This window comes from Pagrus pagrus (assembly GCF_965226575.1).
Source record: "Pagrus pagrus genome assembly, chromosome: 22".
NCBI classification, from domain to species: Eukaryota; Metazoa; Chordata; class Actinopteri; order Spariformes; family Sparidae; genus Pagrus; species Pagrus pagrus.
Genome location: NC_140204.1, coordinates 20,252,718 through 20,267,632, shown reverse-complemented (window position 1 = coordinate 20,267,632; position 14,915 = coordinate 20,252,718). Strand labels below are relative to the sequence as shown.

At 39.9% G+C, this 14,915-nt stretch overlaps 1 protein-coding gene across 1 annotated transcript; it reads right to left on the bottom strand.

Moving 5' to 3' along the window:
- Positions 1–25: 25 nt before the first annotated feature.
- Positions 26–14,642, bottom strand: LOC311252036 (uncharacterized protein). The gene is made up of 11 exons (XM_084344797.1): positions 14,539–14,642; positions 13,946–14,069; positions 13,370–13,444; positions 11,630–11,862; positions 11,415–11,529; positions 10,794–10,918; positions 9,962–10,076; positions 7,577–7,651; positions 5,737–5,897; positions 2,867–2,990; positions 26–2,707 (listed from the first exon to the last, which is right to left on the bottom strand). Exons 1-11 carry the CDS (start codon positions 14,561–14,563, stop codon positions 2,614–2,616), a joined length of 1,266 nt encoding a protein of 421 aa, XP_084200923.1. The 5' UTR covers positions 14,564–14,642; the 3' UTR covers positions 26–2,613.
- Positions 14,643–14,915: the final 273 nt, after the last annotated feature.

Here is a 14,915-nt window from a genome sequence, read left to right as displayed (position 1 = left end):
AGGACACTTTACAAGGTTGTAACTGAATCAGGAGGCTCAAAAATCATGGTCAGTGTTCCACATGTCTGCTGAAAAGATGTACAGTGGGGCCCAAAAGTCTGGGACCACATTGAAAATCTCTAATATAGTCAGGTTAACCTGGAAATAATCAGTCAGCTAGAGGATTCAGAAAGCAAATAACAATAATAATCATAATAATATACTTTATTTATAAAGCACCCTTAAAAAACAGAGATTACAAAGTGATTTGACAAACAAGCAAAAGCAACACTATAGTCCAGAATAAACACTCAACAGACAAGCCAAACACAAGGAAGCCTAGTCTAAGATGAGTTAAAACAAGAAGACAGAACAGAAAATAAAATAAAAAACACAAAAAGACAATATGAGTCATGACAAGTAAAAGGCCTAAAAGCCATAAAACAGGCACAATCCCAGAAAAAGAAAGAGAGGAAAAATAATGCAAAACTAGAGATAAAAGAATCAAATCAATAACGGACGATAAGAAGATGAATTAAGAACAGATAAAAAATGAAACTCTGATTATTTCCAGGTTTACGTGACAAGATTTCTGACCCTTCTGTAGATACCAGCCAACTAAATACGCCAGCTTTTTTTCATCAAGATCCATCCATGTTAAATTATCAAAGATGTTGAAAAAACGTCTTATCCAGCAATACTGAAGCATGTGAGAAAAGAAATTCCTTGAGTCGTCTCTTTATACAGATCTGCTTCAAGAGTTAATGGGTCTATTTCAGGCTGAGACCTAAATTTACCGGAACTAATAAAGGGACTGCTGAACACACTTCCAGCAGTTTCCTCTAACCATGAGATCCAATGAGAAATACATACAGCAGAAACTAATTCACCATCTCAGGCATGCTGTTTTCACTTGCAGTCAGTAGATGGCACTACTGTACAACAGTGTATGTAGGAAAAATCACAGTTGCATGTATTTATTGTCCTTCCAGTTCTGTGCAGAAGACTAAATAATTTGGCACAGTTTGTACAGAGAGCTGAAACACATTCAGACTGGCTCTGTTTCAGTCTCAACTCCAGCTGTGAGGATGGGGATGAAAAATGGGACCCGAGACGACTTCTACACCAGCTACTGCTTTCTAACTTTTATTTTTTTCCCCTACATTTTGGTTACAGAAAAAACACAACACCATGACAATATGCTGGATGTTACAGTCAAAAAGATGTGAATATAATACACTTGCTTAAGAGATCATTGCATCACTGACACGACTACTTACAAAGTTCTGTTCATTGCTCTAGCTTTATATCTTGAACATTCAAAACAGTTCTTAAACTAAATGCATTTTATTTCTATATATTATTCATATATAAGCTCCTGCAGAGCTGAAGCTGCACATTCCATCAGTATCAAATCTATTTAGTCCTTTAGCCAGTGATTGAAACAGAAACCTAATTTCCTTTCTTTCACTGCAAATTCATCCAGTAATTTTTGAGATATTTTAGTTTCACTGCCATCTAAAAAAAAAAAAATACTTCAATAAACAATAAGGAACAGTAAGCAATACATTTAATACTGAATGACAAAGAGGTGAGTAGGAGTATACAGTTACAATACACATAGTTGAAATAAATGCAAATTGAAAGATTGTGCAGAAAGTGCAGCAGTAGTACTTAATAATAAATCCACTCAATTGGATGGATGAACTCAATTGAGTATCATATTTATTTATACCAATGTCATGCACTTTCATAACATGTTGTTGATTATGTGGTGACCTGAGGGGTTTCATTCCAGTCTTAATTTTGCTGAACAGACTCATCGTAGCCGCCCCAATTATATCAATAATCTGTATGATTACATTGGTACTTTCCGAGCTGGACAACAAATGAGAGAGGTATCGCAGAGCAGCTGACGGTGCTGCCAAGCAACGGTAAATATTATAGCCCTTGATGTTAGCTAGCATGCTGCTGTTGACAGAAGCTGAACAAAAAAAAAGAAAAATCACATCCAGACTTATTAAAACCTTGTTTTCTGTCGCTACAACACCTTACTGCAGCGAGTTGTTGCACCACACTTATCTCTATTTTGTTTCCATCTGCTTCCCCATTAGATCACGTGAGTGGCATCACATGTGAGCCCACGCCCCGCTGCTCCACAGTGTTCAGTGCTTATTCAAAATTTTGTGATATTGAACATGTCGCTCGTGCAACCAAATTCGACACTGCACTTCCCCAGGTCCCCTGCAATCAACCTGAGATATGCAAATTCAGATTCAAATAACATTCAGACCGACAGAGATTCCTTGCGTTATAGTTAGATACTGTTTACATTGAATTATATTTAATGAAGTGGATTTCAAGAAGAAAGAAACTGAAGAAATGGAGAAATAAGTGAATCTCGCACCGACTCAAGTAGTGGAGGATGAGCATGACACAAAATCCTTTTTTTACTTTGTCTATACGATTGTACGTACAATTGAAAAATGTCTGTATCTGAATATGAAGAAAAACAGAAGGCTTACAAATGAAAGGTCATCACACCGACTCCAAAACTCACCAAATGCGCACCCCACCCACCCTGTAATCCCTCTGCACCCTGGATCAAAGGGATATCAAAATACGGCTTCTTCCTCAGTGGGCTTGTAGTTCCAGCGCCTCCAGTAGAGTCCTGACCAACGGCTTGGACGAGTCCACACAGAACGATTCTTTATTTTTCAGGGTGACACTGTGAAACACAAGACAAATATAGATGCAGTATAAAATGCGTATTTTGTATATCTGCAAATGTCCATCATATTACCGGATCTCTGGGAAGACCTTGATTGGCATTGATTATAGGTTTTGCATAGCTTTCAAGCTGGAATCACAGTGGCTGGTAGCTTACAAAATGTGGACAGGACAGCCAAATGATGACACATCCATCTTCAGGGATTGTACGTCCTTTGGGTCAACGTTGTTTGAGTTTTCAAAGGGAATGCAGCGTCCGCATGCGATGTAAGTTGGCTGCTCTGTGAATATATACAAGACAAATCTTAGCAGCAACTTCACACTTAGTAGACGTTTAGTTGGTAAATTACACATGCACTTCATTACACTATCAATTGATTCTGGTTCCAGTCTATACAGTTCACCTCCACTGAAGTTACTTGACTTTTTTTTTGTTTTTGATGAGGACCATTTCAGCCTCACCCTCCAGCATATACAGCACCAAATCACAACAAAAATGATCTTGTGACACTGCAAGCCCAAATAAAGCACAAAACAGTGCTTATTTGCAATTAAGAACTATTTCTTAATTGAAAAACAACCATTCCCACATTGTACGTCTGACCAATTAATTATATTACAAGCCCAAAGTTACGCAGAGAAAACTAATGTGGACATTGGCAGCAACTCAGATGCTTAAAGTAATACGTGCAAAATGTAACCCTTGTGAAATGAATATTGACATAACAAAAGTTGTTTGGAAAAGCATCAGCGTTGGGAATAAGTTGTGGTAGTGACTGCCAAGCCCAAGCTCCTGAAGAAGATTTGGCTAACACCCCTGCACCTGATCCTGACACACAGATTATAGATTCAGGGCCCACAATTTAAACGATTTCAAGTATTCATTTGTTTATTTGTACATAATTTGGGCTTCCAGCTCATAAAACCCACGAAAACAGGAATTAAAAAAATTAGAATACAGTGAAGAAATCACCATTTACTTCTCAGTTTTTGCAGAAAAAAAAGAAAGAAATTAGGATCACATCAAATCAATCAAAATATGGTACTTTCAAAACGATATGTCAATCTTCAATACTTGGTTGGGAATCCCTTTGCCTTAATCGCTGCCTCGATGCGCCGTGGCATTGAGGCAATCAGCTTGTGGAATTGCCTGGGAGTTATGGAAGCCTACATTTCCTTGATGCTTGCTGTCAGCTCTTCTTTGTTTTTGGGTCTGGTGCCCCTCATTTTCCTCTTGATAATACCCCATAGATTCTCAATGGGGTTTAGGTCCGGCGAGTTGGCTGGCTAGTCAAGCACTGTGATGGCATGGGCATCAAACCAGGTTTTGGTGCTTCTGGCGGTATGGGCAGGGGCCAGGTCCTGCTGGAAGATGAAATCTGCATCTCCATACAGATCCTCAGCAGAAGGAATCATGAAGTCCTCTAAAACATTCTGGTAGACTGTTGCGGTGACCTTGGATTTAAGAAAGCAGAGTTTACCAACATCTGCACCGGACATTGCACCCCAAATCATGACTGACTGTGGATATTTCACACTGGACCTCAAGCAGCTTGGGTTCTGTTCCTCACCTGTCTTCCTCCAAACCCATGGACCTTGATTCCCAAATGAAAGGCACACTTTACTTTCATCGGAAAAGAGGACCTTGGACCACTGGCCAACAGTCCAGTCCTTCTTCTCCTTGGCCCAGTTGAGACGCTTCCTACGTTGGCTCAGGCTCAGAAGTGGCTTCACCCGAGGAACCCGACAGTTGTAGCCCATCTCCCAGATGCGTCTGAATGTGGTGGTTTTTGAAGCTGTGACTCCCGCCTCATTCCACTCTTTCTGGATCTCTGCCAGATTCTTGAATCTTCTCTGTTTGATAATCAGCTGAAGCCCACGGTCATCTCTTCTGCTGGTGCATCTTCTCCTGCCACATTTTGCCCTTCCACTAGACTTTCCATTGATATGCTAGGACACAGCACTCTGTGAACAGCCAGCCTCCTTAGCTATGAACTATTGTGGCTTACCCATCCTATGGAGGGTATCAATGATGGTCTTCTGGCCAGTTGTCAAGTCTGCAGTCTTCCCCATATTGAACCGAACTGAGACAATTGAACTGAAGTGAAGCAATTTAAATTTTGGGCTGATTTCTTCACAGTATTCTAATTTTTTGAATTCCTTTTAATTTCGTGGGTTTTATGAGCTGGAAGCCCAAATTATGTACAAATAAACAAATAAATACCTGAAATTGTTTAAATTGTGGGCCCTGAATCTATAATCTATGAAAGTTTAACTTTTTGAATGGAATTATGGAAATAATTAAACTTTTCCATGATATTCTAATTTTTTGGAAAGGGTCTGTAATTTTGACTTTTTCCACACGATTATGACATTAATCTCATAATTTCACATTTTTGTCTCATAAATCTGACTTTTTATTGCATAATTATGACTTTTTAGCTGGTGGAAAGGGCCTTCATAGTAAGCAAACAAGGCCAAAGACAATACTGCATTGATTTGCATTTACATCACATTTACATTTGTTTTTTATCAGCCCTGCAAAAAACAATATGACCCATGTGAGAGTGTATATTCAAATTTTACTGCTTATTGCACTCCAGCCGGTACCAACTAATTTAAAAACAAACTGTAACTTGCACTACAGTCAGTCACAAATAAATGAAAAGACGCCTAGCCTTATGCATTTGGGACTTTTTGTTGCTTTAACTGAAAACCGAGGCATGTACCGAACCATGACTTCTGTGTTCCCTCACAACCGTAATATCTAAGACAGACAGACAGGCAGACAGACAGAGTTTTTACATCAGTCGAAACAGTACCGTTGTCATTAATACAATTTAACATATCCGCCTTCAATGATCGATTATAATGTCTTGTTACGTCCCCACACCTACGAGCATTCGTTTCAGTGTCAACATAAATACACACACCACACCACAGGGAATGATCTGACATAAAAGGACAGTTTGAAAATTAATATATGTTTTGAGTTCTTAATGTTGGCACATCCAGACTAAAACTTACCTAATACTTTATTTTCGAGTTGAAAAGATACGTGTTGATCATGTTCATATGCTCTTTCCATATGAACAAGACTATCTACGTGTGAGATAGTTTCAATCACTTCTAGCTGTAGAAGCACATCATCGTGACCTGCCTCAGCTGCAGGTTCTGACTGGCGGCTGCTGGAAGGTTGAGAAATACAGTCTTATCAGTAAGTCAACAAACAGGAAATTATTACTGGTGCTACTTTTAGAACGCGTGCAACAGGGTATCAGCGAGGAAATGGCTAACATCTGATAAGTGACATAAACTGTGAGCAATTACAAGAAAGAACACATCTACTTTTTACCCAGTCATGCAGAAAGTTTTTTTTCTGTCTCTGAGTAATGAATTTGTAATCCAAAATTCTCTACCAAAGATAGTTCCTACGTAATTTTTAGAAAATGCATTTTGTGCATTATCTAGTTCAACAAAGACATTGATTCTGGTCCCAGGCAGAAATTTCACAGACAGTTATATTAAAGGAGCACTCCAGTGAATAGATATTGCACTTCTGTTAAGTTCAGGAGCTCAAATGAGGCAAAGGGTCAAAATCAATCCAGCAGAGGCTGAGACATCCTGACTTTAGGGCTCTATCTTACGCCATGAGTCATTGCTAGTTTCAGACCAACCCAGTTGTCAAATTTCACTCCCTGGGTGTTGGTCTTATACTGAGTCTGTGTCTTATACTGTGATAGCGCATTGCTATCTTGAGGTAGCAGAAAGTGACTGCGCCATAGACCAACAAAAAGCTGGTCTAAAGTCAAAGGTGCAGTCATTTTCCTGCTATTTAAAAGACACTTTATTCAGACAGTAAGATGCACCTACACAGGCAGGGTCACAACAAGCATACACCTTTATCATAAGAAAGGGTGCTTTCAGTTATTTTAAATGTTTCCAGTGTTGAAATGTCATTAATATTCTCCTCATTAAAAACATATTTCTCAGTGAAGACGAGTGCCACTGTTTAAATGCTCCAGGCCCCGGGGCACCTGTCATTTAGAATAAATGGGAGATAGCACCCTGATTGGTTTAATTTATGTTACGGCCAAAACACATCTGTGACCAATGAAGAGTCCAAATGCAACCTCTATATGTCATGCCTTACTTAAGGCCCAGTTAATCTGCTGTTTAACCAGCAAAATTGTCTTGGACATGCACCAAATGCATTTGCGCCATGCGCTTTAGACCAAGTGCTATAGATCATTTAAATAGGGCCCATAGTCTTTATTTTGGGTCAAGCTAAAAAACGTTGGATTGGATTGGTCTTTCAAACTCCCAAAACAGTTTGTAACATAGATTCAGTGACACATTTGAAGTCTTCAGGCCCAAGCTGAGATAACCCCGATGGCATCACTATGACATCTTCAGGGCTATTTTATCTTGCAGTGTATTCGGACAGAATACACTGCAAGAAGGTGACTGCATCCACAGATAATGGAAAGATGTGAGGAGACTCATTTCCAACTTGCTCCTCGTGGCGCAAGTCGGGAATGTTTCACCTTGAGCAAAAAATGAGTGCGTTTCCTGCAGCCTCATGAGCTAGCTTCATGAACGCACAGAGAGGAGAGGTGAAAGGAGAGCACACCTTATTGGAATAGAAAGCTGAGCAAACATAACACAAGACAAACTGGCTATACTGAACTTGTGAACATTTGTGGAGTGCCCCTTTAAATTAAAATGAACAAAAACTACTGCATGGCTACCACTAGAGGTAAATCTTACCTTTTTTATCATGTGAAAGGACCACCCTTTTGATTTTTATGTCTCAGGCTAAATATTATGTTTTATATTATGTTAATTTGGTAAACAGGTAACTTACGGAAAAGCAGATTCAAGGTCTGCTAGGAGGCTGAGTGCAGTCACACACACATAATGGCCATTCATCAGTGTCTCACTGGAAAACAGAGGTTAGGGTCAATTCAGTTTGCAATACACATTTAAAAAGATATGTTTAGCCAATACTATGAGCCAACAAGGAAAAGACGTCATTAAGACATTTCAGCTAGATGGAGCCCCATTCAGTCGACTAACACACCTCTAGCCAGTCTTGAAATTGTTCTGATTTTGTTTTTGCTACTGTGGCTTGCAGGATGTATGTTATTCCATCAGTGAACAGTAATTACGAGGTGAAATTGGGGCAAGTAATAAACGTTATGAAAACGTCTTGTTTGAAACCCTTTTTTAGACTGTTACTAACCAGCTCAAATGCAGTTACAACATCAACATGTCACAAAGAACACATTTGTGTCATCATCTTCATAATTTGTTCATTTGTGGGTTGAAAGAGAGACAGTATTGATTTGTTTTAAGTATTTCCCCAATGACACTGGTGGATGAAATTTGGTCGACGTAATTTTGACGCATTTAATGTTTCATTTAAAACAATGTGCAAATAATAAGTTGAAAGCCAGTATGTCAAATCCCAGTGAAAAATGGTCTAAATGTGAATGTTTAAAGGGGAACTCCGGTTATTTGACACCTGGACCTTATTTATAGGTGTAATTATGCTCGTATACTCACACAGACAATTGTAGTGCAGCTCGGAGTCCTTCGAACGTTATTTAGATCCAGCCGATCATGACCGCAGCGCACCGGGGCCACGGCAATGGAGCTTTTACATACGAATTATCTGCCGCGAAACTCGTTCATTTCACCTACATTTTGTCATGAATGGCCACAGTGTTATCATCATGTCAGCTCAGCTACCTTGTTGTCGTCAACCCTGTTTCTCCTTTATTTCTCCTGCGTAATAGCTTCAGTTTGTGGTCTGTATTCTACACAGGCCATTACTATAAAGTACAGATATCCAAATTCGCCAAGTTATTTACTTGTAAAGCAAACAAATTCATGGAAAATAGACCCTTTATGCATGTATAGACTACTTACTCAATCGAAAGTTGGCCGCTCGGTCCTGCTGGCTTTGGCTGGGTCTTCCAATTTACTCTCGGGACATGGAAAAAAGTCTCTACCACAGCCCGGTTTATCATTGCCGAGAAATCCTCCAGAGTAGTCAGACATATATTTATGGAGACATCAATACGTGTATCCCCTGGTCTCAAGTCCTACTCTGAGCAGCAAATACATTCCTCTTCTGTTGCCATCGGTGAGCAGTGTTCACAAGAGCACCACCAGTTCTTGGGCCAGCTGTTCGGCTCGCTGCCTCCGCGTCCTCCTTTCATGGAGCTCCTCGTCAGTGTATCCTAGCTCAAAACGGTAAGGACACCCATCATACTCAAAGTCGTCGTCGTCCAACACCTCTACATCAGATAAATATTCTGCCATGTTGCACAGAAATAGCCGACCAAAACAAAGTGAAACAGCTGAGTTTTTGCGGCGCATGTCTATGACGTCATCAAAAGTTTGTTTGGGTGACGACGACAACAAGGTAGCTGAGCTGACATGATGATAACACTGACCATTCATGACAAAATGTAGGCGAAATGAGCGAGTTTCGCGGCAGATAATTCGTATGTAGATGCTCCATTGCCGTGGCCCCGGTGCGCTGCGGTCATGATCGGCTGGATCTACATTAAACAACATCCAAAGGACTCCAAGCTGCACTACAATTGTCTGTGTGAGTATACGAGCATAATTACACCTATAAATAAGGTCCAGGTGTCAAATAACCGGAGTTCCCCTTTAATCAACGCCTTCTGTGGGTCTAGGACTTTGGCGTTGACCACAGTAACATAACCTTCGCCTCTGACCTCATGCACAGTGTGTTTTTATCCAGTTCACTTTTCTCAGTTAGCTTTTCATATATTGTTAATAGTATTTACTGTTTGTTTTGTACAGTGTTTTTGATATTTTCGATAATCACCTCAGTGTCTTAGATAAATGTTAGCAACATTAGCTGGTCACTCAGCTTATTTCATGTTCAGTCACTATGGCTTACTCCATGCTTGGAAGAGCTGCCAAAAACTAAAGGTGAATGACGTACACTGTCTTGCGAAAGCACGTAGTAAAGCTCCAACCTTGTTGCTTATAAACTTGGCAGTGCTTTTCTGCAATTTAGTAGCCAGCTAGGTTAGCAAGCTGGCAACTTTGCTAGTGAGGTGATTATCAAAACAATCAAAAGTAACTTTAGGACGAAAAAGCACCTTGATCACTATGAGACTGGAGGCATAGTTAACATTACCTTAGAATTGACACAGGAAGTAAACACACACACACACACACACACACACACACACAGAGCACTTACATATATTCAGTTGAGTTACAAGCTTCACCGAGAGGCCAAATTGCTGCACTTAAGACTGGGGAGGTTTCATTTGGAAGTTTCTGCCGTCCGTCTTGGCACCAACATCCATCGCTGACTGAAGCAGATAACACAATTTTCCACAATGTACAGTAGATATAGACCATATGCTGTTAAAGGCTGCAACAATTGGTGATTAATCAATTTGTTAATTGACAGACAATCAACTATTTTCATAATCAACTAATTCTTCAGTCATTTTTTCAAGCAAAAATTCCCCAAATCATCTACCTCCAAACACTGGCCAGATCACACGCCCCAGCGCAAGCACTTTGTTCTACTACATCAACTGGCCGGCTGGTACCGCCATGGCTAAGAGCAATCAAAAGCTTCTCAGCGAAGTCGCGACTCTTCTCTGTTCTGGCGCCACAGTGGTGGAACGAACTCCTGACCAATGTCAGGACAGCAGAGTCACTCGCCATCTTCCGCAAAAGACTCAAGACTCACTTGTTCAGACTTCACCTCGAGTACTTTTGTACTTAAGGTATCCTGGATAGATAGCAGCTACTTTGCTCAGATGAGGGCTTGAAAAATTGTTTCTCTCTTTTCTTTTTTACTTTATCGATGGTGATATGTTGTGGTTTCTTTCTTGTGACAAATGTACTTATTGTAAGTCGCTTTGGACAAAAGCGCCTGCTAAATGCCCTAAATGTAAATGTAAATGTAAATCCGATAGTTCCAGGTTCTCAAGTATAGGAATTTGCTACTTGCTTTTGTCTTTGATTGTGGAAATAACATCTAAACATTTAAGTATAAAAATGACATTTTTACTCACTGTTTTTTGGTCTCCAGTCTAAATGATCTTCATGGGGAGGAGGACTTTCCAGTTTCTCCACCATTGCCTTGAACTCTGATTGGCTTGGGTGCGAACAGAAATCCCTTTCATCTTCCAGGCGACCACTGCGAGCCAACAGCGAGAAATAGAAATCATTATTTTGTTCTCTTTACACAATGATGCCATGGTTATATGGACAATCTAAGGAGCATGTGTGAGAGCTTTCATGTTAGAGATCTCTGTCTAACACTGTCATCAACTATAGAAATATCGTTATAATAAGTTCTGTGTCGAAAACCCATGCATCAAACACTGGCTCATACAATTTTAACTGTCTTTTTTGCATGATTCTGTTTGACAGTGTATACATCTCATGACCTACATAAGACTGAGTGGATTGTATTCATGAATATGTTTTTGTTTGATTATTTAAACTATTTTTTTGAAAATGATCAAGTCTTTATTCCTACATATCTGGTAAATACTGAATCCTACCAATTCTTGTATATAAAGTCATAGATAATACATGGATATACTTGCGGTTTTAGTCCAAACACATCCATGTTAGGACAAAACCTTAATAAAACTGTTATCTGTGAAAAATAGTAGTAGGAACCTTACTGAATAAGGACAGGACAGTGAAATGATTGCATCGTCACATTCAGGAACTGTGCAGCCTTTGGATCCACACTGTCCAAGCTTGTCTCGAAGACGCAGACGTCACAAAAAGCAACCGCTGTGAAGCCACATGACACAAACCTTTAATCTATACAATGCTGCATGGTATTTGTCATCATGTAACATAAAATCTGTCACTCTTTTGTTGCAAAACTCACATTCATTCCCAGGTTCTCTTTCTGCAGGATGATCAGGTTCTCTTTCTGCAGGATGATCATAGTAAAAATGACCTGTTTCTCCTGCCGAAAAGCTCAACAAGTTAGGTGGAGTGGTTATGGGTAACTCTGTGGTTGGGTCCGGCGGAGCAGCAGATGTGACCAACAGCTCTTCATAGCTAGGTGCCTCAGTTGCAGGTTCAGACCAGCGGCTGGGGGTTACATGAGTAATCAACCTACAGGAAAAGATTATTAAAACGTGTTATCAGTGAGGAAATGGCCTAGGCCTATATCAGATATTATTAAAAAAGTGACACAAGCATTGCCAGATAAAAGGTTAATATTACAGAACACATTCACCTTTCTTAATTTTAATCCGTAGCCTACGGAGCCCCGAGCGTCACAGTGAGAATTATTTTAGGACCACTTTTGCGTTACCTTGCAGTTATCATTGCGTTATCTCGCAAAACTTTAAATGCCCTCGCAAACCTTTTGTGTTGCCTCTCAATACTTTTGCATTCCCTCGCAATATGCTTTGTGTTACGTTGCAATGCTTTTTTCCTTGCATTCTTTCTGAGCTGTGCTATTATGGATCAAACACGCCAATCTCTTCGCCTCTCTCCTGGTCTTCTGCTCCTCCTGTTGGGGTCACTCATCCACTGGAGCTGTGCTTCACTGTCAGTGTCTCTGGGGTTTGCTAGGTAGAGCGGACAGGCCTGTCCGCTCTACCTAGTGAGTCCAGAGACACTGCAGCTGCGACAGCCAAAGAGGCCAGTGTGTTTGATCCATAATAATGCAGCTCAAAAGGAACAGAAGGAAAACGGGGAGGTAAGGAGGTAAGGAGGTAAAGGTAAGGTAAAATTGCGCGGTAACGCAAATGTATTGTGTGGGAATGTAACACGATATCCTCAACAAGTCCTTCCCTACCGGACTCTTTTTATGGGAAACACGGAAGTACGCGAAAACAAAAAACACTCATTGGTGACTATTCTAGGTCGGGACTACCTCCATCCAGTAGATTTGTCTAATCCTGTTGACAAACCAACCAACTAATAAAAGGACATGGGTGAAACTATAACCTCCTTGGCGGAGCAATCAAAACACTGACAGCCATCTGAATTTACAGGGCAAATATGAATAGAATTTGTTTTCAAGTGAACAAACATCTTTTGTTTTTTTGGTTCTTTTTGTTTCTCTGCACAAAGTCCAGCAAGACAATATCCATATTCCTTAAGTGCCGACACAGCTGGAGAGTGTAGCATCAAATCAAATCAAATCAAATCAAATTTGTATAGCCCAAATTCACAAATCACAGTTTGCCTCAGAGGGCTTTACAACCTGTACAGAGACGACACCCTCTGTCCTTCGACCCTCGATTCGAGTGAGGAAAAACTTGCCCCCAAAAAATGCCCTTTTAACAGGGAAAAAAAATGCGGAAGAAACCTCAGGAAGAGCCACAGAGGAGGGATTGGCATGTGTTTGCCGCCTCTGTTTACAGAATTTCACGTTCATCAGTTTGGATAGTCAATCGTTAACATTTTAGTTATTGTATTAGTCATTGTTCTTATAGTGGACAGCCCTGTATGACCATTTGATCTTGCTGCTTACTGACATCACTGAGTAAGTCTGTTTTAGCTCATAAAAAGCCCCTTTAAGATGGAGGTTAGTTAGGCTAACAGATCCAAACTGAGCTGTTACTGGTGAAATCTAGTATACGTTTGATATCAGACAGTACAGACTCACCGCAACAAGTCATTGTAGTGAGGTAAGATTCTGGGTGTAGTCACACAAACCTTTGTGCCATCCATGAAGTTCACACTGGAAAATGGAAGTTGGGGTCAGTTCATTTTGCAGTTCTTTCAACTGTGCTTCAAGTTTATCTGAAGAACACAGTCATCTTAAAAAGGGTTGGGGTACGTGTCTTAAAAACAGACTCATCACTGGACCATCTTTACAGGCGGACTTCCGTCGCAAACTATTCTAACTATAACATTACAACTTGTAGATGTTCAATTTACAGAAGACATGTATAGTAATAGTGTAGTAAGACACTAGTGTTGGCGTCACGCAAGGCACGCAACAACAATGTAGTCTGTTTATAGCCTAACAGTTTTTTAGTTCTAGCAATTTAATTTACGATTCAAAAATCACAAGTGCTGTTCATCTGTGAAGATTATCTTACTTAACAAAATGTCTAAGTATTATAAGCTTCTGCAATAATCCAAAAATACAATTCAAAAATCCCATAGACTTTTTTTGGGGCTCAACATACGCACACACGTTTTCTTTATCTCACATGCAGACACACAAAGCACTTACATGAATTCAGTTGATTTACATGATTCAGTAGGGAAGGTTGTTTCTAGGCTTCTAAATTGCAAGTTTTCAGCTGGAAGTTCACTCTCTACTTTTTGGCAGCGACATCCATCAATGACGCGATGACCTGAAAAGACAAATGTGAGAATTTCCTGCTTTCATGCATTATAGTTAATTGGATAGTATTGGGTTTTGGACTGTTGTTTGGGCAACCACGTTATCAGTTTGCGTTTTCAAATTCATTCACAGCTAAATTTCTTGATGACTTGAGTTCAAAAATGAATTTTAACAATATTCTGTAGGAATAGATTGCCTACCCTATATTTCTTTAATAATAATAAAAACACACATTAAAAAGATATATTAAAAATAACTACTGGTGAGACTGTCATTTCTATGATATATTTATAGAAATGATAATATATGGAATACTACGCATACATTGCTAGTATTTATGTCACAATCAGTGTAAGATAAACAACCACCAATAAATAACAAGAAATAAATTGACAAAAGTCTAAATTTGCCATTATCAACTCTGCACTATGACAGGTTCATACGATACTGGAAAAAGGATTGTTGAATAATGGTCTCACCATGAAAGCTCAGCGGGGCAATCATTGGTACCACAGTGTCACTGGTTATCTGTGGGTCTGGTTGGGTTGTCTGTTCAGGTAGGTGGTTTGATTCCCGGAATGTAGGGGTTGGCTGCGTATGTGGTTGGGTTGAAGGTTTGGTCGGGTGGGCGGACTTTGTGGGTTTATGGGCAACGGATTTGGAGTCATCTGACATACGCAGGCAGAACTCGCCGAAACGCACAGAAGTGTCAGGTTCAGGTGTTGTTTGTGTCTTCGACTGTAAACCTGGAGAGGACAAGACAATTTCAAATGATAAAGGAACACTGCAAATATACTGAACCAAACTCTTTTTTAAAATAATGTAGGATTTTGAGGTGTTTTCTGAATATATACCC